We start from the raw sequence: 19490 nt of genomic DNA on the forward strand, positions 1-19490 counted from the left end.
TTTTTAAAAATTATATTTATTTATTTGACACAGAGAAAGCGAGAGCAGAGAGAGAGAGAGAGCATAAGTAGGCAGAGCGGCAGGCAGAGGGAGAGGGAGAAGCAGGCTTCCCGCCGAGCAGGGAGCCCGATGCGGGGCTCGATCCCAGGACCCTGGGATCATGACCTGAGCCGAAGGCAGGCGCTTAACGACTGAGCCACCCAGGCGCCCTCCATCTTCTTCTTCTTCTTGCAGGGTTGAGTTTTATGTCACTGCATTATCTCAGGCACGCATACCCTAGGCAGTCTGTCCGGGATGCAACCAGAGAAATGTGGGCTTTGGTTCAAGAGTGTTATAACCGTCTAAAATTCAATATGGCCTCAGACGTGTTGGGAAGGGTAGTGCTTGTCACATGTGTCTCATTTGCAGGCACAGTTTGGTCCAAAGAAAATGTCTAAGATCATTTGTGTAAATGAAAATATTCTACCTGGAGGGAGGTGGAAACGGATGAAGAGGGCAGCAGTGGCCCCAGCAGGGGCTTGGGCATCCAGGAAGCAACAGTGAAGTAGAGAAGGTTTGGAGCCACCAACAGGTGTGCCCAGGGCCCCAGGGTCATCACGCTGTAGCCTCTCCACCAGGTCTGGGAGCAAATTCAATATTGTGGAGCAAGGAGGTGCCAGCATAAGATCATTCTTGATTTCTAGGCATTAGGAAATCTTCAATTCAAAGACGGAATCGGAGATGCTGGTAGAGATGGGAGGCAATGGGTCCTTGACAAGGGTTGCTAATCACTAAGACCACCAGATGCTGACAATTGGATGCTGGGAAAAAACAGATGGTCAAGGCGGGAGGGAGTTGCAGAGACCCTAACTCCAAATAAAGATGTTCTTATCCCCACCCCTGTAAGCCATGTTACTTTTATATTCTAGTCCAAAAGCTGTGCCTACAGTTGTGTTTATATTTATTTCTAGGAATCAGGATCAAGGTAGAAACCATCCTGAGGGTCTGGGATTCTAGCACACCATGCCTTGCTGCCTCAGATTTGAACCCAAAGTGTGGGGGTGATGCCTGGTCCTGCCTAACAGCCCGACCTACTGGGAAAGGCACTCGCCTCTGCACCTTCATTCCCACACCTAAAAAAGGTCAGGGTGATGCCTCTTGTCTCACAAGCTTATTGTGAGGATCAAAAGAGATTATGCATGTGAGAGTACCTTGTAAAATATACAATGTGAGAATCGTGAAGGGGGACACCAACGTAGGACAAGACACAACTTAAAATCGATGTTAGGTTGTCCTAAAGCAAGTTCCGTATCCTGGCATCTGGGCTGTTGCCTCCTCGGGGGGCTGCTTCACAGGCTCCCCTCTCCCCTGTAACCGCTGTAGTGAAATCAAAGTCTCACACTTGCATTGGATTTTCAACACAGTATTTTGCGGGTGGAACAGCAAGTGTGCGATACCACCCACAAAAGAGGCCTCAGAGGCAGACGATCAAACTCGGTGTATGGATGGACCTTTTAGGACCCTGAGTCTATGAAACCAGTTCTGACAAAAGCACTTATGAAACAACCAGGATCATTCGAACACTGATCGACTATTTGATTATAATAAGGGATTTGTTTTGATTTTTTTCTAGGTATGGTCATAGCACTGTGGTTTTATATATATATATATATATATATATATATATATATATATATATATGTCATATATATAATTCAGAGTCATTTTCTCTGAATTATATGTTCCATGTATTTTCAGATGAGGTGATAATGGCATGTGGAGTACTTTTGGAAATAATCCAGGAGAGGGAGTTCATCAAGGAATGAAATGAGATTGACCACATGCTAAGGCTGGGTGAGAGTTACAGGAAGGTTCAGTTCACCGTTTTGGTAAAAATGTAGCAGCTTAAAAGCTCTTGGGTGGCTTTGTAATCCATCTACCTGGAGGCAGGTGAGCTCAGGTGGTGGTTCCTGTTTATTTGAGTGGGGCTAGATCATTATGTCCCGAGGTGTTGGAAAATAGTGATATTCTCCTGAGGTTGTCATTCTTTGTCACCTATTAGCTGGGCTACTTTGATAGAGAGAAGCTTTTCCCCACAAATTATTTGGTCACCCCGAAAGAAAGTTTGGAAAAGAATGGCAGGTCAAAGGCTTTGTGACTTGGCTTTCTTCACCAAATCTCAGGAGATCTCCGTGACTCTTCACGGAGCCGCTCTGTGCTCCGTCTGCTGGACGTGACCATCGACGGACATCCATGTGGGTCGGCCCTGGGACATCGCATAGCATCTCTTCTGCTTTGCCCCCCGGAAGTCTGTGCTTTGAATTATAGTGTATGCCAAACGAATTGCACTTCATATTGATTTATTTCCCCATTTTAATGAACAAAAGGCATATATAACTGCAGAGCAAAACTTCTGATCAGAAAACGAATGCTATCAGGATCAACTGATACAATTCAGACCAAAAAAAAAAAAAAAAAAAAGATGTTCTCTTAGGCTTGTGGCCGATGAGATGTAGTTTTTGGCTTGGCTGTTAAGGTGTTGAAACTCTCACGTAACCCATATTGCTTTCCTCCCTTCTCCCCACCACAGAAGGCCATCTTGGGGCTCCTACATTGGCTCTGCGCTGAGTGAAGGTGCTCAGCGCAGTCTCAGTAATCGGACTAGTGGCTGCCGCTGGGGATGTTCTAGCTGTGAGGCCTCAGGAAGGGAAGGCTCCGAGGTCCAGCCATCAGCGGCTCTGGGGACCAGGCAGCCCTGGGCGTCAGTGTGTCACGGGATTCAGTGGGTTCGCTTTTTCAAACAGCACGGATAGACATTGGGGCATACTCCAATTTGGAATTCCTCTGCTTTACAATTCCTCCGGCAGTGGGCAGTCCCATAACCACATATCTTGTCTGTGTCAAATTCACTTCTCGCTAAATAACAGAATAAGTCAGTGTGATTAATTGTGTCCCAAGGATGGGGAGGCGGGACTTTAGCAGTGGTTTTTGGGGAGAGTGACTGAACGAACGCACTGGCGAAACAGGCCCACTGCGGTGGTTTTCCTAACCACCCCTTCCCTCTGCGTTCCTAGCTGATAGACTCCACCATCCAATTCTCTTCCAGCATGACTAAGACAAAACAAAACAAAACCAAAATCAAAAAAAATTAGTTGGCGCTCATCACACCTCCTCTCAAAATCCCTACAACAGTTTGCTAATACTTTTTGGTTGAATCCAACTCAACCCCTTACCATGCGTTTCAAAGCTGCGGTGCTGAGCCCAGATCCCCTTCTACCTGGTGTGGGACCCCGGGCCTCAGCCTCCCCGGGGCGGGGGCAGCGTTGGTCTCCCTTCAGGGCCTGATGCTCTTGACTCTTGATGCTTTCCCTTGCCCTGCTTCCTCGCCTAGAACACATCTCTCCTTCGCTCATGAATGACCTCCCTGACCTCAGTGTCACGATACTGGGGAATGTCTCCCTGGAAGTGCCTGGAACTGCTGTCCACCGTGTGCAATTTTTTTTTTTTTTTTTTGGTTCTTGCATCACATCTTTCCCAAGTCGTAGTTACATATGTTTTTAGTAACTTCCCGATTGAATTCTAAGTTCCTCAAGTGGGAGACAGTGTTATGTTCCACTCACTATTATACGTTCGCCCAGGACCCGATGCCCCACATGTGCTTGATAACCAAGCACCTGTGGAGAGCATGGTGCGATAGGGTGGACGCAGATGAAGCAGAAACGACATGAGCAGGGGAGGGCAGAACAGAACAGAGGAAAGGAGATACCCCCCTGCTCACTTGGCCCCTGGCCTAGAGAGGTAAGTGGGGGATGTGAGTTTAGCTACTCACAGTCCAGGGAGGGATCTCTGCAGCTCCCAGGAGCTGTATAAAGCTACGGCCCCTCAGGCATGCAGCTGGTAACATCTCACAGCAGTGCTGGAAGCACGGTCCAGGTGAAGGAGAGGCGGACGGCGGATCCAAAGAGCCCCCCTGCAAGAACTGTGTTTGAGATGCTCCTACAGACAGGTGCCTCCTACGCTTGGCAAGCACCAGATTCGGGGAAGGATCTCAAGAGAACTCTGGGGACGGGGCGTCCAGGCTGCAGGGTGGCCCCTATGCCGAGCTCAGAGACTTTGGTGTCAGCTGCTATAGGTACAAAACCTGGAAGTCACCACTCCTACCTTTAAATAAGGACAACTCTGAACAGACTGAAGGTCAATGATTTTTCTTAGCCCTCTCAGGGAATTGAGGTCACAGGGCAAACCACTGCTCCCAAATTTGGAGAGTCACAGCCGAGATGTGCTAAATGGAGAAGACGACTCTGGAACCGTAAACTGGTTAGGAACGCTTTGGTAATTTTGACACATTACCAGAGGCTGAGTGAGGACAAGCCTGAGCCAATCTACCGAAGACCACGGGCTAAGGCGCCCATTCCTTCCCGGGTTTTAACTCCAGGAAACTCATGAGGTTCCCATGGTGAAGAGCCAAGAAGGAACTCCCAATGGCTCTGGCAAGGAAAAGGGGAAGTAATTGTGTGAAATGTGTCCAGAGTTTTCCACAACAAGAACTTACGCTCCCAGGAAAATGATTTTACTAGAGCTTTTTACCTGGGGGAAAGGCACATCCCATACAGCAGCCCATCCAGCTTCCTCACTCAGCTGAATGGGAGAACCTAGGGAACACTGGTGAAGGTCACATTGCAGGGACACCAGCCGGGACAAGACGGGTTTCTGTCAGTATGGTGGAGGCATGATCATGGACATTTATTTTATACTCTGGGTTATGAGCCAACACTACTTACTTTTTTTTTTTTTTGCTCAAATTAATTCAGTTTTTGTGTTCCTCTGGCATACCCTTGCTATTGTTTGTTTGTTTGTTTGTTTGTTTGAAGTTCTTCCATATGTTCTGCCACTAGCAGTTCCTCTGGGTTTATCTTGTACATTTTCTGCTCCAGTCCTAGAATCGGCCACTTCTCCAAGGATCCCTGGCTCCTCTTATTGGTTAATGGAATTACAAACCAATATGTGAGTCCCAGGTGTGCTCATAGTTGCTGGAATGTCCTTGCTTCTAGGACCTCTCAGCCAACAGAACAAGGAAATGCATGTTTATTTAATAACGCACATCCACACACATATCAATAAATATTCGTATATGTTACCATCTGTATCAAAGCCACGTCTTCACCTCTCATCCATCCCCACGTGGGTCATTCTACCTTTCCCTTGCTTATCTATAAACTCCCTCTCTAACCCTGGCTCCCATTTCTGCCAGTCGTGTACTTAATTCTTCAATTTCGTCTATATGTATATCGTAAGATCTGAATTGTTAAGTTTATGTTACTGAAGAAATACATCATCCACTAGAGTGTGGTGATTTGGTACAGTTTCTTTTGTCTGTAGACCGAGAGATAGCACTCACTGCCAAAGTCACCTAGGCCAGCGTCACCAACACCCCCACCTTCAGTGAAGTTGTTTTACACATGTATGACACGGTTAGATAGTTTTGTCACATTCTGCATTCCATCCTGGGGTAGCCCTGACTTCCTAAAATAACTCTGCTAATTTGCACAGTGTACCGGTTCACTCTTTGTACTGCAAAGTTTTCAGGGTTTAACAAAGGCCTAGCATTATGCAGAATAGTTTGATATTCCATCCTAACACATTCCCTGTTTTTACCCCTGGCCAACCCTTGGCAACCACGGCAAAAATCACTTCTTTTTATGATCCCTAGTTTTTCCCTTTCCAGAATGCCTTATAACTGGAATCATACAGTATCTAACCTTTTCAGACTGGTTTCTTTCACATGGGAATATGCATTTAAGATTCCTCTGTGTCTTTTTGCGACTTGATAGCTTATCTCTTTTTATTCCTCAATAATATTCCATTAGTTGGATGAAGCACAATGTGTTACCAACTCACCTATTAATGGACATCTTGGATGCTTCTAGTTTGGGGTGATTATGATCAAAGTTGCCATAAACACTTCAGGCAGGAGTTTGTTTGGACATAAGTTTTCAAATCAGTTGAGTCAAATCCTACAAGCCAGTGTTTGGCGAAAGAGCAACAGGAATCCAACGGAGAAAAGACAACCTTTTGGACAAACACTGCTGGAGCAATGAAACACTCACAGGCAAAGACAGAAATGGAAACAACAAAACTTTGAACATCTTACAGCTTTTAAAAGAATTAACTCAAGGTGGTTCATGGATGTAAGTGTAAATGTGAAACGATTAAGCTTTTAGAAAAGAATATAGGAGAAAAGCATCTAGGGCTACCCAAAAAGTTCTTAGACTTGACCCCAAATAAACCCCACAATTCATAGAAATAAGTTGGACTTCACAAAGCCTTAAAAAAAAAAATTGCTCTGCAAAAGATCTAGCAAGAGGTTAACAATACAAGCTGTAGCTTGGGGGAAAAATATTTGTAAGCCACGTTTCCAACCAATGACCCATATCAAGAATATATCAAGGACTCTCAAAACTCAACAGAAATAATCCAACAAGAAAAAGTCCAATGACAAAATAAGTATGAGACACACATTTCACTGAAGGAGATATGAAAATGGCAAAAATAGCACAGGACAAGGTGTGAGACACCATTAGATTTTAGAGAAATTCAAATTAAAATCACACACAAGCTATTGATACACACTTACCTGACTGGCAAAAATAAAAAAAAAAAATAGTGACAATTCTTTGCAAGCAGACGTCAGCGACAGTGTGGATAAGAAAGGCCATGCTTACATTCCTGGTGGGAGCTTAAAACGGTGCAGCCACTCTGGAGAATAAGGCATTCTCTCATAAAAACTGAACTCGCAAACATTGGACCTGGCAATTGCATATCAGGACACTTATCTCAGAGTAATGAAAACTTGTGTTTGCTCAAAAACCTATAAACATTAATGTTGGGGCACCTGGGTGGCTCAGTGGGTTAAGCGTCTGCCTTCGGCTCAGGTCATGATCCCAGGGTCCTGGGATCGAACCCCGTGTCGGGGTCCCTGCTCAGCGGGAACCTGCTGCTCCCTCCCTCCCTCCTCGTGCTCTCTCATGCTACCTCTCTCTCAAATAAATAAATAAAATCTGTTAAAAAAGACAAAACCTCCAAAAAACATAAGTGTTGACAGCAACTTTACTTGTAATAGCACCAAACTGGGAAGGACCCAGCTGTCCTCCAGCAGGTGAATGGTTAAACTGTGGTACATCCATACGGTGGACTACCACGCAACAACAAAGAGGAAAGATGTCCTGAGACATGAAACAAACTTGAAGAATCTCCAGAGAACTATCGTGAGTAAAAAGCCAATTCCTAGAAGTTACGTCGGTATGATTCCATTTATTTGACATTCCTGAAGGGACAAGTTGTCGAAGTGGAGAACAGATTAATCGCACCAGGAGTTAAGGTGGAGGTGGAGGTGGAGGTGGAGGCAGGAAGCAGGGTGTGGCTCTGAATGTACAACCTGGTGGGGGGCTCTGTGGTGATGGACTTGTTTTGCATCCTGTCAATATTTGGTGGTCATATTGCACTCTGGTTGTGCTATTGGGAAAACCGGATTAAAAGGTAGAGATGTATCTGTATCATCTTTTACAACTGTATATGACTCTATAATTATCTCAAAACAGAAAAATGTCATTAAAAAAGATTGTTGATTCCAACAGGATTAAATACACTGACCTTGAGGAATCAAGAGGGAAATAAGGCAAGATTTCTGATCCAGCAGGGAACCAAGGCTGGAGCTTAGGCCTGTGGAACATGACCAGCAATCCTTACTTGAAGCAAGTAATATGAAAGCTTAGTGCCAGGGAGTAATTTGGCAAATCATAGAAAGTCAGTCTGGGACCAGGACCCAGGTTACTGGAGCTATTGTCAACTCTAGATACTTACAGTCCCTCTGCCCATCAGCAAATTTGATTCCCAGGCTTAATGGATGGGGACAAATCCATAGGGAGTATTTAACTGTCTCCAATTAAAGCCATGGAGTCAAGATGATTAATTTAGATGTGTGTCTGACACATGGGAGTCCTTAAGAAGTAAATTTATCTGCTATCTATTTGTCATTCATGTAACTATCTGTATAGATATATGTTCAATTCTCTACCCAACCATTTATCTATCCTCTATCTCAACAGGTGGTTGGGGCTGACGCCTGAGGGCAAGCTAGAGGTTTGTTGACTTGTAGTCTTTACCAGTCCCCTTTAAAAAGGAGTATCAGATGGTTTTGGGAAAATCCCCTTACCAAAAAATTACAGAAAAAGAAACCAGTAGGCAGGGACCATCAAGGTTAGCTATTTACATTTCCTTATTCTAAGTGAAGCACTTGACAAATTGATAAAAGACATTCATTTATTTTTATTGAGGTGTCTTCTCACTGAAGAGGCCAGCATCAAGAGAAGACAAAACTAGGTCATTTATGTCGCCCTGGAAAGCCAGAGTCTTCAGATTTAATCATCTTTACTCTCCCAACATGGCTGGAGTGTCAGGCAGCATTTCAGAGACTTCTGGCAGAGAGCAACAAGTTCTTCATTTTTCCGACAAGAATTCACGCATCTCCCGTTAAGCTTGAAGCATTTCTCATCAAAAAATGCATTCCTGGCTATACAAGGGAAGGAGCCACCTGGATTAATTCTCTTCTCATAACTAATATGTCCAGTTACCAGGTACGGTCATGTAACTGGTTAGTAAAGATTGCTTTACGAGCTGCCATAGTGTCTCACCTTAACAGTAGATGAGATAGTAGGGAACTATTTTCTCTTTGATTTTTTTCTATCTTTTTGTCATACGTGGATTAAGGACCAGGACGAAGAGATTTATCTTCTGGCATTTGGGGTAAGGCTGTGTGGGGGCTTTGAGAAGCAGAAGCTATTGTTCTTTTATCAGAATCTATTGAGGTAATGATCACCTTGTTTCTGAAAACCCCTCCAGGGTGGGTAACTCCCCAGCTCACTGCCAAAGTGCTCCTTGGTGAGAGCAGGGCAGGTCTGAGGCGGGGGAGATGGTCCAAGACTGGAATAAACAAGGATAAATATATAGAAAGGGAAGCATTTACTATTGTGTGTGGAAGGAAAAACATTGTTTAGAAAGGCTCAATCAAATTTCTTTAACACATTTCACCAAATGTGCTGGAGAGCAGGTAAGGGCGGGGTGCTGGGGTGGCTCTCCAAGACCCCTCCTGTCTGCTCTGCACAGGATACCCGCTCTGGCCTTAGTACTTTATCAGTAGCAATCCTAGGAGCAGCCCCCTTCCAGTTGAGGACAGACACACATCTTGTCAGATATTAGAGTTTTACCTAATCCCGGGTTACGGAGGAGAGCGTCCGATGTACACAAATTGAAATTGAGGTCAACATATAAAGGAGGCTAATTCACTCATACGTAAAACTAAAACCAGGTGGATTGGTACCAGCGTGTGCCTAGTCGTTTCTAGCATCAGCGTTTAAGTTCATAAGTACACATACTCCAATGTTTCAAAGCTCATTGAACTGTGGCTCCCACTGCGGGGGACTCTCACTGCCCTCTTAGTGTTGTAAGGTCAATTGTCAACTGGACAATTGGTTATGGGACCTCACTCTTGACAAGAGTTCTTGTATTGCATCCAATTGACAGTGATGGTCCAGAAACAGAAAGCCTCTGCAAAGGGAGAGAGCATCTGTGTGTACAAGGCTTTGAATGGGTCATCACACGCACCCATCTAGAGGTTAATGGAACTCTGTGTGTGTGTGCGTATGGCACGTAAATAGGTCAGCTCCACTTGCTTTTATTAGATAATTGTATATTACATGTTGGCATATCGTGTCGACTACTTTTGTCTGACTGGTCTGAAAAGGGAGCCTTGCTCAGTTTCCAATTTGCATGTTGGATTTCTGGGTATCGTTTGACCTGGCACGAACACAGTGTCTGACCTCCATTCCTTTCCTTGTCCAGCACTCCTTTCTCTGGCTCTTTTCCTTACCTGTCCCATCTCTATCACAATTATTTCTTAAAAGATCCACTGATGCCTACGCTTGTTTTTCTATTTTTTCCCCCAATTTTTGTTGTTGTCAGTGAGCATAGAGCTGGGGACCAAAGGGCATCTTTCCTGGCATATCTTTCTTTCTTCAACCCTGTGATACCCCACCCGAGACAATAATGAAAAATGAAAGGGATTTGCGGAAGAGGCATTCAACAAAAGTCACCTCCTATAGCAAATGTTCCCCTGCGGGGTCACCGGCCTGAGCACACCCAGGTGCTCGCTTGAAGCAGACCTGTCTCTGGGCCACCACCTCTATAACCTTCCCTGCAAAGATGTTGGTTTTACCTGGGGCCAGGAGGAAGAGAACAACAAAGAGAAAGAGGAACGTCCTCATGCCTCGCAGGGTCTTGAAAGATCAGCACAGTGTCCATGATAAAAGAGCAGCAAACACCCACATTTATACATTTCTCTAAACCAAAGAACATCTTGATCAACGAGGCATGTCAGACATGAGAGCCTGTCCATGCTCCGCTGAGTAGAGCCCACACGTCGCAGTGGGTGGTAGGCTGCAGCTCACTGTTTTTCTGATGCTGGGAAGTTCACGACAAGGACAATGGGGAAGAAGGGGAAGACAAAGTAGAGGGTGCCTTGATGACCAGGGGTAGGTAGACACACCGGCAGGAATGAAAGGTCTGGCATCTGGCGGTTTGGATTTCGAACCTTGACTATACTCCTTAATAGCTTTGGTTCCCTCAGATGTAAAAGGAGCGTAATTATATAATATCAGAATGGAGTCAGTGGGGTCTGAATTCCAGCTCCAACATTTGTGCACCGTGTACACTTGGCAAGTTGCTCCACTGAAGCTTATGTTTTATTATTGATTCTTTTAAACGTGCTACACAGGGCTGCCTGGGTGGCTGAGTCAGTCCAGTGTCTGGCTCCTGACCTGACTTTCAGCTCAGGTCATGATCCCAGGGTCCTGGGATTGAGCCCCGCATCGGGCTCCATGCTCAGCAGAGAGTCGGCTTGGGATTCTCTTTCTCTCTTCTCCCTCTGCCCTCTGCCCCCCATCAGTCTCTCTCTCAGGTTAAGTATATAAATCTTAAAAAAAAAGTGCTACATACAGTATCTTATTTAATCCTTAAACAGCTCCCCCGATAGTTGTGAGCTTATGGGATATTTGATTAAGACTATACACACACACACACACACACACACATATTATACATATGTACTTATGTATATATATACAAAATATCCATATACTCTGAATGTCATAGTCTCCCACTAATTTGATTACCTCTTTTTCCTAATCTGGAGTAAATCAACTAAGTGGTTGGAGAGAAAGACTTGAATCATCCACTTTAACACTTCCCTCTTGTGGAATACCTCTCTTTAATGCCACCTTAGGGAGATGAGCCTCCCTCATCATCAGCCCCCTATTATTACTGCTACTAAAAGTTGAAATACCTTAGAAGTGTTTGTTAACATAATCATAGACCCCCGAAAAGCAATAGATGCTTGCTGTGTTATTGAAAACACCGTTTTTGTATGTGATCTGGACAAGACCATCCATTTACTTCCTTGTGCCATACTGATATCAATAAATGATTGAATACATAAATAACTCTGAGAAAAGGGACACATTTTTAACTTTTCTCTATTCCGTTCTAATCCTCAATCAAAATGATTTAAATCCATAAGAAAAGACCGACTTCCAAACATTTTCGGTGACACACAGTCTCACTGGTCTTATTTATTATCCCGTATGTCATATGTCTCTGCTTCTTAAGGCCGGTCTGATTCATCAGGAAGCAAAGGTTGCAAACTTAAGGGAATCATAGTTGGACCCTTTGACACAAACAAACGTTACTAAGGTTGTGGGAACCCCGTATGGTGGTAGGATTTCACGTGGCTTCCCCTCTAAACTCAGATTGTGTCTCAGTCCCTTTGAGTTGCTGTCACAAAGCACCACAGATGCAGTGGCTCATAAACAAGAAATATTCATTTCTCATAGTTCTGGAGGCTGGAGATACAAGACGGAGAGCCCGTGTGGCCAGGTGCAGGTGAGGACCCTCTTCTGGGTTGCAGATGGCTGCCTTCTCGCTGAGTCTCCCTTGGAGGCTAAGGACAGGGAGTTCTCTGGGGTTCCTTTCATAAGGCAACAATCCCATCCATGAAGGCCCTTCACCTAATCACATTCCAAAGGCTCACCTCCAACTACCATCCCTGTGGGGATTAGGTTTCCACAGGAATGTTGCCGGGACACAGATATTCAGACATGGCCCATGTAATCTTGCCTGAGCGCTCCAAAGAGCCAACTAAATCTAAGGGACATGTGGGGCACTGCAACGGCTAAGAGCCGGCTTGTTCCCACCTCACTGTAGAGAGGACAGACGCCTCCGAGTGGGTGAACTCTAAGGGCTGGAGTGTGGTGAGTTCCAGGGGCTGGGGGCTGCTCAAGGAAGAGCGGTGTCATCAGGTGGCACCTGGGCAGGGTTGCCTGGGGGGAAGGCCCTCCCAGAGATGGGAGCATGAGGCGTCCACCCTAAAGGGGAAGGGAACTCCCAGGGGAGAGGGGCACCAGAGAGGGGCTCACGTGTCTAGACGATACCTCTCGGCAGCAAGGTGGGGAGTCTTGGGATCACAGCCCTCAGGAAGGCGGCGGCAATTTGGAGTCTTACAGCTATGGGCTTTGTCTTATCTATGTTAACAGATGTTGGGGGGCCTTTTGTGTGGCATGCAAAGCAGGCAAGCTCTAAGTGGCTAAACAAATGTTTATTTGCACCATACTCAAAGCCCTCAGGTGTGGAAGAATTTGAGTCTGGAGCAGGGGGCTTAGAGCTATAGAAGTGAGCACCATAGGGACCACTACACAGGGGCCTCTTTGGCCCGTTCATGTAGCAGGGAGGTCTTGTGATCCCCATGACAAGGCCCAACCCTTTAATTTGAGAGTTGCAAGAGTCACTGTATTTTTCTAAGGCTAGAAGTTCACTCCAGGTCAGGACCAGCTACATAATGTGCTGACCCGAGTGCAGGATAAAAATGCAAGGTCCGTATTCAAGAACCAGGAAAAAGGTGCCATTAAAGGCACCAAGTTCCTCTGTCATAGAAATTTTTCTTTGCTATTTAATGTCACAATTCCTCAGGCACAAGGATACTTGCAGGACACTTGCAGACCCTTCCAGGTGCCCGGGGACCCCCACATTGCCACTGCACATCTGTGTGTGGTTCAGCGTCGTCTGGATGGCCCCCTCCTGCCAGTTGTCGCGGGACCACCATGCCTCGCTGCAGAGAGAGTCAAGCCAGGTGTGTTTCTTCTGTGAGCTTGCCACTCCCACCCGTGGGGGCCGGGCAGCTCTTAGGTCAACACCTGTGCTGGGAGGGAATCGGCATTGAATTGGGGGCTCAGGAGAGGTCTGCTCCTGCCGAGTTGCCCGCCTACACCATGGCACTGTTATCCCTGAGACACCCCCATCCCATTGCTAGGTACATCTGCACTCAGGCCAAGGGTGGGGTCTGATAGCCACTTGATACTCATTTCAGTGAGTCCTTTTAAAATATCCTATGAAGTAGTACCTTTATTATATCCCCATTTTAAGATTCCAGAAACAGGTTCAACCACGTAAGCAACCTGCCCGAGGTCACATACTTGCTAAACCGACCTGACTTTAGTCTGCCTGGTTCAGTGCTCCTATTTTGCCTTCCCAACGTGAAGAACAGAGCCTTGCATAAGCATAGGCAATAGGATGGGACTTATTTGGGGGTGCAGTGACACCTGTTAATTTTGATACCCATGTTCTTGAGAAATGAGAAGGACGTGGTAATTACGGCTTCGGGCTGCTAGGTGACATTGTTACAGGCTTGGGGATTCAGAGCTCACTTGGCGAAACGATGCCCCTCCCCGCTTTGCTCCTGGGGACACTGAGAGGTGGTACAAATGAGAGCCCGGAAGGAATAGTGCCTGCTTCCCGGGCTCTTCTTAGAGGGCACCAGAACTCCTTCCAAGCCTTCCCTGTGTTCCAAGCACGTCCCCATCATCATCACTAGAGCTTGACACCAGGCCTGAGAGGCTGGCGGAAGAACTGTGTTGTCTCTCAGCAACTGTGGTTGCTCCTTATTCAACGGAAGAGAAGAGTAAATTCTGAGAGAGAAATGGAGTAGGAGGCTCCTACTTGCTGGATTGGGAGGTTGGGGTGGCTCCTGGTTTTCCAGCTCTTGGCCTCATGTTCCCTGCACTACCCTGGCCAGAGCTCCCAGGACACAAGGCTCTATGGAGGCCAAGGGTTATTGTCCATCATCTCAGTCCTTGATCCTGGGAAATGGAGCATATAAATGTGCTTTCTTTATTGATTCACTTCACTGACCAAAAGCGTTCCCCATTACTTTCAAATATAAGTGAGCCTCTTGCCCTCCCAGAGAGGTCCCAAACCTCTGCTCTGAAGAGGCTTCCCTCAGAGACGACCCTAAGCAGAAAGATGTCTTATTTTGTCTTTGCCTTTTTCTTCATTTTGGCTCAATTTCTATCAGGTAATTGCAAAGGGATGGGATTGCGAAGGGGGCAGAACATAAAGCCTGATGGCTTTTCTGTGGACCATCGTGACACTAAGAGTAACAGTCGGCTCCCCACTGAGCTTCCAACGGGATTTTCTTGAATCTGCAGTGGTATTTTCTAAGCACACTACTACCCTGCCCACCCTTTTAAGACCTCTTACTGGTTACTGGGCGTGCTGGCCTTCATAAATAGAATAAAGATGCAGCCTCTGTGATCTGCTATCCTTCGACAGCAGATATGTGGAGCTGGGAATACTGTTTTATACATCATTATTTCCTACACTGATTTTAATATTCGAAATGTGTCGTTTTGAATCTAGGATGCCAGGCAGGACTCGAGTATTCTGAGCCACTTCCAGGAGGTAAGTTGAATCCCTTGTGTATAATTTCTGCTTTTAGGACCTCTGGCCTGTCAGCTCCCTCTGACTTCCAGAGACAAGGAGTGACGGAAATGATAGTGAGAATAGAGTTGCCTGAAATCCCAGATTTCTGCCTCTGTCTTCACTTCCTCTTGTAGCCAGCATCATACCTGGGTTTGCCATCTCACAGAGAATCTCTGTGTTACGGCAATGGAATTTTGGCCATAAAGATTTGGACCTGGTGGCTCGTCTCATTAGCTCATGGTGTTAACTAAAGCAAGATTAGAGGATTACTCCTGTACCAGCCAATGAGCCTTGACTGCTCTGAGAACATGCTCATCTGTCTCTTACAGGATCTGGTCCCAAAACCTATAAAATGTGTCCCAATCTCTGCTACTAGTCTAAGAAGGATCAAACACAGTGAAATCTCATCACCATTATATAAGAGCTGTGCACAGTGAAGAGCCCCCAATCTCTATTTGTGCACTCATCTTCTACAGGAAGAAGGCATATTATGAACAGAGCCAAAAGAAACACCCCCGGGTAATTGCAAACAGAATTTAAAAGTGTTTAGACAGAATTTTGGAGTGAGAAAAAAAAAATTCAGGCAGTCTTTTAACCTTATGTGGATTATGTCATTTAATCTGCAAACATTCCTATGACGTGGGTACTACTGTAACTGCCACCTTATAGAAGATGAGGAAGTTGAGACATAGATGCGCTGTTCAATCATTTTGTCCAGGTGATACAGTGATAAGTGGTAAGCTAGGCTTTCAACTCAGGACTCCAGAGTCACAAAGTTTTAAATCTGTAATTCTCAATCAGGTAGAACAATGCCCAGAAATACCCTTAAGCAGAGGTAGCATACAAAATCCTCAATAAAACTGCAGCACTGTACAATCAGACCACCCACGGCCTGAAAAGAGCAGATCCCATCACAAATAATCACTCTGCCCATTGCAGGGAAGCCCTCCATATAAATGCATCCAGAGAAGGTCACCAAGGGTGATGGGTAGGGGAATGCGTGTTCTAATTCAGCAGCAAAGGGGCATCTAGAGATGATCCCTGACATGCCAAAGAGTAGGTCAGATAAGAAATACAACATAATTCTATATCCTTTCTGGTTCCAAGGCTGCAAATGCTGATTCTTCCCTGCCTCAGTAATGCAAGGCTCAGGAAGTAAGACAGGCTGGGGCATCAAGTCTGGGTGAAAACAGGAAGAACTCACATAAGCTGGGAAAACAAGGTGGATGCTGATGCAGAAGTTTCCAGGCAGGAAAGAAGGTTGGAACTCAGAAGGAGAAAATAATAAAATCAGGAGCTAGAAGGGAATGAGAAGTTGAGAAGCTTGAGGCATAGCAATTGAGCGGAGATGCCTCGGAGGCACCGAATTGTGCTGTAGGGTTAGACCATCATGGCGCGGAAGCAAGACACTGGTTCTTTACTTATAAACGTTACCAGGGAGCTTTGGTGTAATCAAAGCAGAAAGGCACCTTCAGTAGAACGTTAGCTTGTGCCCGTCCTCACCTCTCATCAAAGCGGGTTGGAATAAAAGTCATCATCAGGGACTTTGTTTCAGAGCCAGTCAGAATTCTTAACACAACGTGTGATGAGTGCACTAATATCAAGCAGAAGAGTCAGGTGATTCTGACCTGGGCTTACCAGAGCAAAGACTGACTCTAATGGTGGACTTCACAGAAGCAACTGGACAGCCACGGCCATCCCCCTGCCCACAGCAAGCTTCGGCACAATGCAAGCAGCAGTTAGCATGAACAGAAAGAGTCTCTGGGTGAGTGTTCAGAAGTTAGGGGGGCAACTTCAGGAGATCCAGCAGCAAGGGGATGGAATGCAGCCCAGGAATGGACCAACTCTGGGCCCGTTGCTGAGCAATGATGTGAGAGGGAGGAGCAGGTGGTGAGACAGGAAGCATCAAGACTGAAATAGCCGCGGGGACTGGCAAATGGGCTGTCAAGGAGCCCAGTGAAAGGTTGCAGTAGAGAAGCGAAACCTGTGAGCTCCCGTGTAGTTCTGAGGTTCCTGAGAAGAGGGTGGTTAGTAGGAAAGAGAATAAGGGGTTACAACATAAATGTTGCCCTTGGAGAACCAGACCAGCGGGTAACAGATTCTTGGCTGGCAAAGGCCCTACCCACCTGGTCCATGAAAGCCACCCTGAAAAATTTTTTGCAGTCATATTAAAAAGCTTCTGCTTAAAGTAACAACAACAAAAATAATTAATGGAGGGCACAGTGTTTGGCAAAATATTCTCACATAGGTTACTCCATTTGACCACTAGAGAAATTTGCAGTGTAGACGAGTATTTCTAGAATGTCCATATGACAAACGAGACAGCTGAGGTCAGGCAGTTTACTGAGGCCACACCACCATTACCAAGCCCAAACCAGCACTGAACCTAACCTTACCTCTACCTCCAAGGACCTTTTCAAACCACAAGGTAGCCCTCCCGCCTTCATCCTGTAACCTTCACAGAAGTATCAGGTATGTATTTTTATGGTTCTACCGTATACATGACACTTCATCCCACTGCGCTTGCCTACTGTTGACCCACGCAAGGCACGGAGAGCAGGGATGGTGCCCACCTCTTGCTTCAACATTAACTCTTCCCCAACTCCACCCTGAAGAGAGTAGAGCTCTTTGAAAAATCAGGGCTGGTTCTTTAAAAACACTCTTTATGATCATAGAAACGCTCCCCCCTTTTTTTTTTTTTGGTGGCTTTTGACCTTCTCCCCGTTGCCAGGGATTCCCTGGGAAGATGTATCAGCTGCTCTTTGTCGGCCTAGGTGAGTTTGCTGCTTGTGAGCCGTGCAGGCTCGGCCGGGGCAAATGCAGGAGGATGTGCACCGAGGATGAGAAGGTTGTTGGAAATTGCAAGATGAACTTTTTCTGTTGCCGACGGAAGATCAGGTGAAGCAGGCCAGCACTCTCCTGGCCTTCCAAGGAGGACTTGGTATTCAAGGGAGGACAAGCGAAGTTGTGTGCCTTACCCAAGTTACCCTGGGAGTGAGTCTCAGAATCATTCTCACGCCTCTCTCCCTTTGTTTTGTTTCTTTGCTTATGTTTTAAGATAATCCTTAAAAAAATCAAGATCTGAGTGGGTAGCTGATAACCTACTCGGATATTACTACTACATATTTGTAGAGTACCTTATAATTCTCAAATCTTTCCCCCAAACTTTCCTCATATGACTCAGGATCATCTAATGATTTTATTATCTCCATTTGTATTTGAAGAAATGGAGACTCGGAGAAGCTTTCATTTCTTCAAGGTCACAGCCTGGGAGCCAGAAAAGTTGTGTTCACCCCTGTCATGTGCTGTGTATCTATTTCTGTGTAATAATTTTAACCAAACAGATAAGCAGAGATGGCATCCACATCTGTGTTAATGGAATTATAATTCTACAGCATACGAGAAATTATCCATATCACTTATTGGTATATCAACACACAGTCAGTCATTGATTCTAGTACTTATGGTGTATTTTTAAAGCAACTCATACCTACTCAGTTAATGTCCATGGCACCAACTTTGCACTTCTCTTCTTGCCAGTAAATGAAAATGTCAGAGATTAATTTAAAATGCTCAGCCTGGACTATGCATGAATGGTTGACTGTATAGCTTTTGCCTTATGAAATAAAATCTGTAGCTTCACACAATAAAGGTCAAAATCATTCGTCCTACGAGCAGCTCCTCAAATTTGGTCACTCGGGTTTCACATGGGTGGCTGTCAGTGTTTTGCTTCACATTTGAGCTACCATTGTATCGTCTGTCGTTTCGCACTCAAGAGATATTCCTTGTCCTTCCCCTGCGCTGCTCTGTGTACTGGCACTACTCTCTGCAAACTACGTTCTCCACACCTCCTGGCTTCCAGCCGGCTCCTGTCGATGCGAGTGCGTGGTGGGAGAAGGAGCTCCATCAGTGGCTCATCTCCCATAGCAAAGCCCCTGCTTCTGTGTCCTGGCTTCTCCCTCCTTTCTGCCCCTGCAGGCACAGCTCCGGCCGGCTAGCCCTAGCTCTTGGGCTCACACCACAGCCTCCTGCTTTTCCCCCAGCCAGCTAGGACTAACCCTGGGGCTGCCTCATGGCTCCCCTTTTGCATGTTCAGCTTTTCCGACACTTCATCACTTCCTCTCCATGTTAAATCATCTCTATCAAACTACCTGGTGTGGGAGCTGTTTTCATGCCTGGAGCCTGCCTGATTGGGCTTTTCGGTTGGCTCTACTGTCAGATCAATTTACATTGGATCAACTTTCCTCCAAAAGAGACCTGAGTCATCACCTTTGCCAACCTGAGAGTGTTTCCCTCGTTTTCACAGGAATTAACTCAGGGAAGTGGGCAGTGGGGCAACGTAGGAATCTACAAGTGAGTGATCTTCTCCGAGTGGGTGCTCCTCCTCAGTTCTCCACAGCGAGAGTACTGTGGATGGTTTGCAGAGGACCACGAGACCAGATACTCCCTGCTCATTCCAAACACCACATTCCTTGATTCCCCAAATTGAAAACACCCTGGACTCTAATTGATGTCTCTTTTATGGAAGGATTCATGTGCATGTCTCAGGGTCATACAGAGAGGTGGACCAGTGGCTCTGCCCTGATGTTCCTTTACTCTTTACCTTGTACAGCCTCCCATAGATCCTCGCCTACTCATGAATTACCCCT

The 19490-nt window shown here is 45.9% G+C and overlaps 2 protein-coding genes across 2 annotated transcripts; one reads left to right on the plus strand and one right to left on the minus strand.

Moving 5' to 3' along the window:
- Positions 1-8396: 8396 nt before the first annotated feature.
- Positions 8397-10298, minus strand: LOC112834474 (beta-defensin 15-like). The gene is made up of 2 exons (XM_025885904.1): positions 10250-10298; positions 8397-8548 (listed from the first exon to the last, which is right to left on the minus strand). Exons 1-2 carry the CDS (start codon positions 10296-10298, stop codon positions 8397-8399), a joined length of 201 nt encoding a protein of 66 aa, XP_025741689.1.
- Positions 10299-13798: 3500 nt separating this feature from the next.
- On the plus strand, positions 13799-17743 carry LOC112834459 (beta-defensin 105-like). The gene is made up of 4 exons (XM_073902223.1): positions 13799-13835; positions 14324-14434; positions 14779-14820; positions 17616-17743. Exons 1-4 carry the CDS (start codon positions 13799-13801, stop codon positions 17741-17743), a joined length of 318 nt encoding a protein of 105 aa, XP_073758324.1.
- Positions 17744-19490: the final 1747 nt, after the last annotated feature.

Source organism: Callorhinus ursinus, unplaced genomic scaffold (assembly GCF_003265705.2).
Source record: "Callorhinus ursinus isolate GAN/ISIS: 27379988/994484 unplaced genomic scaffold, GSC_fseal_2.0 scaffold17, whole genome shotgun sequence".
Taxonomy (NCBI): domain Eukaryota; kingdom Metazoa; phylum Chordata; class Mammalia; order Carnivora; family Otariidae; genus Callorhinus; species Callorhinus ursinus.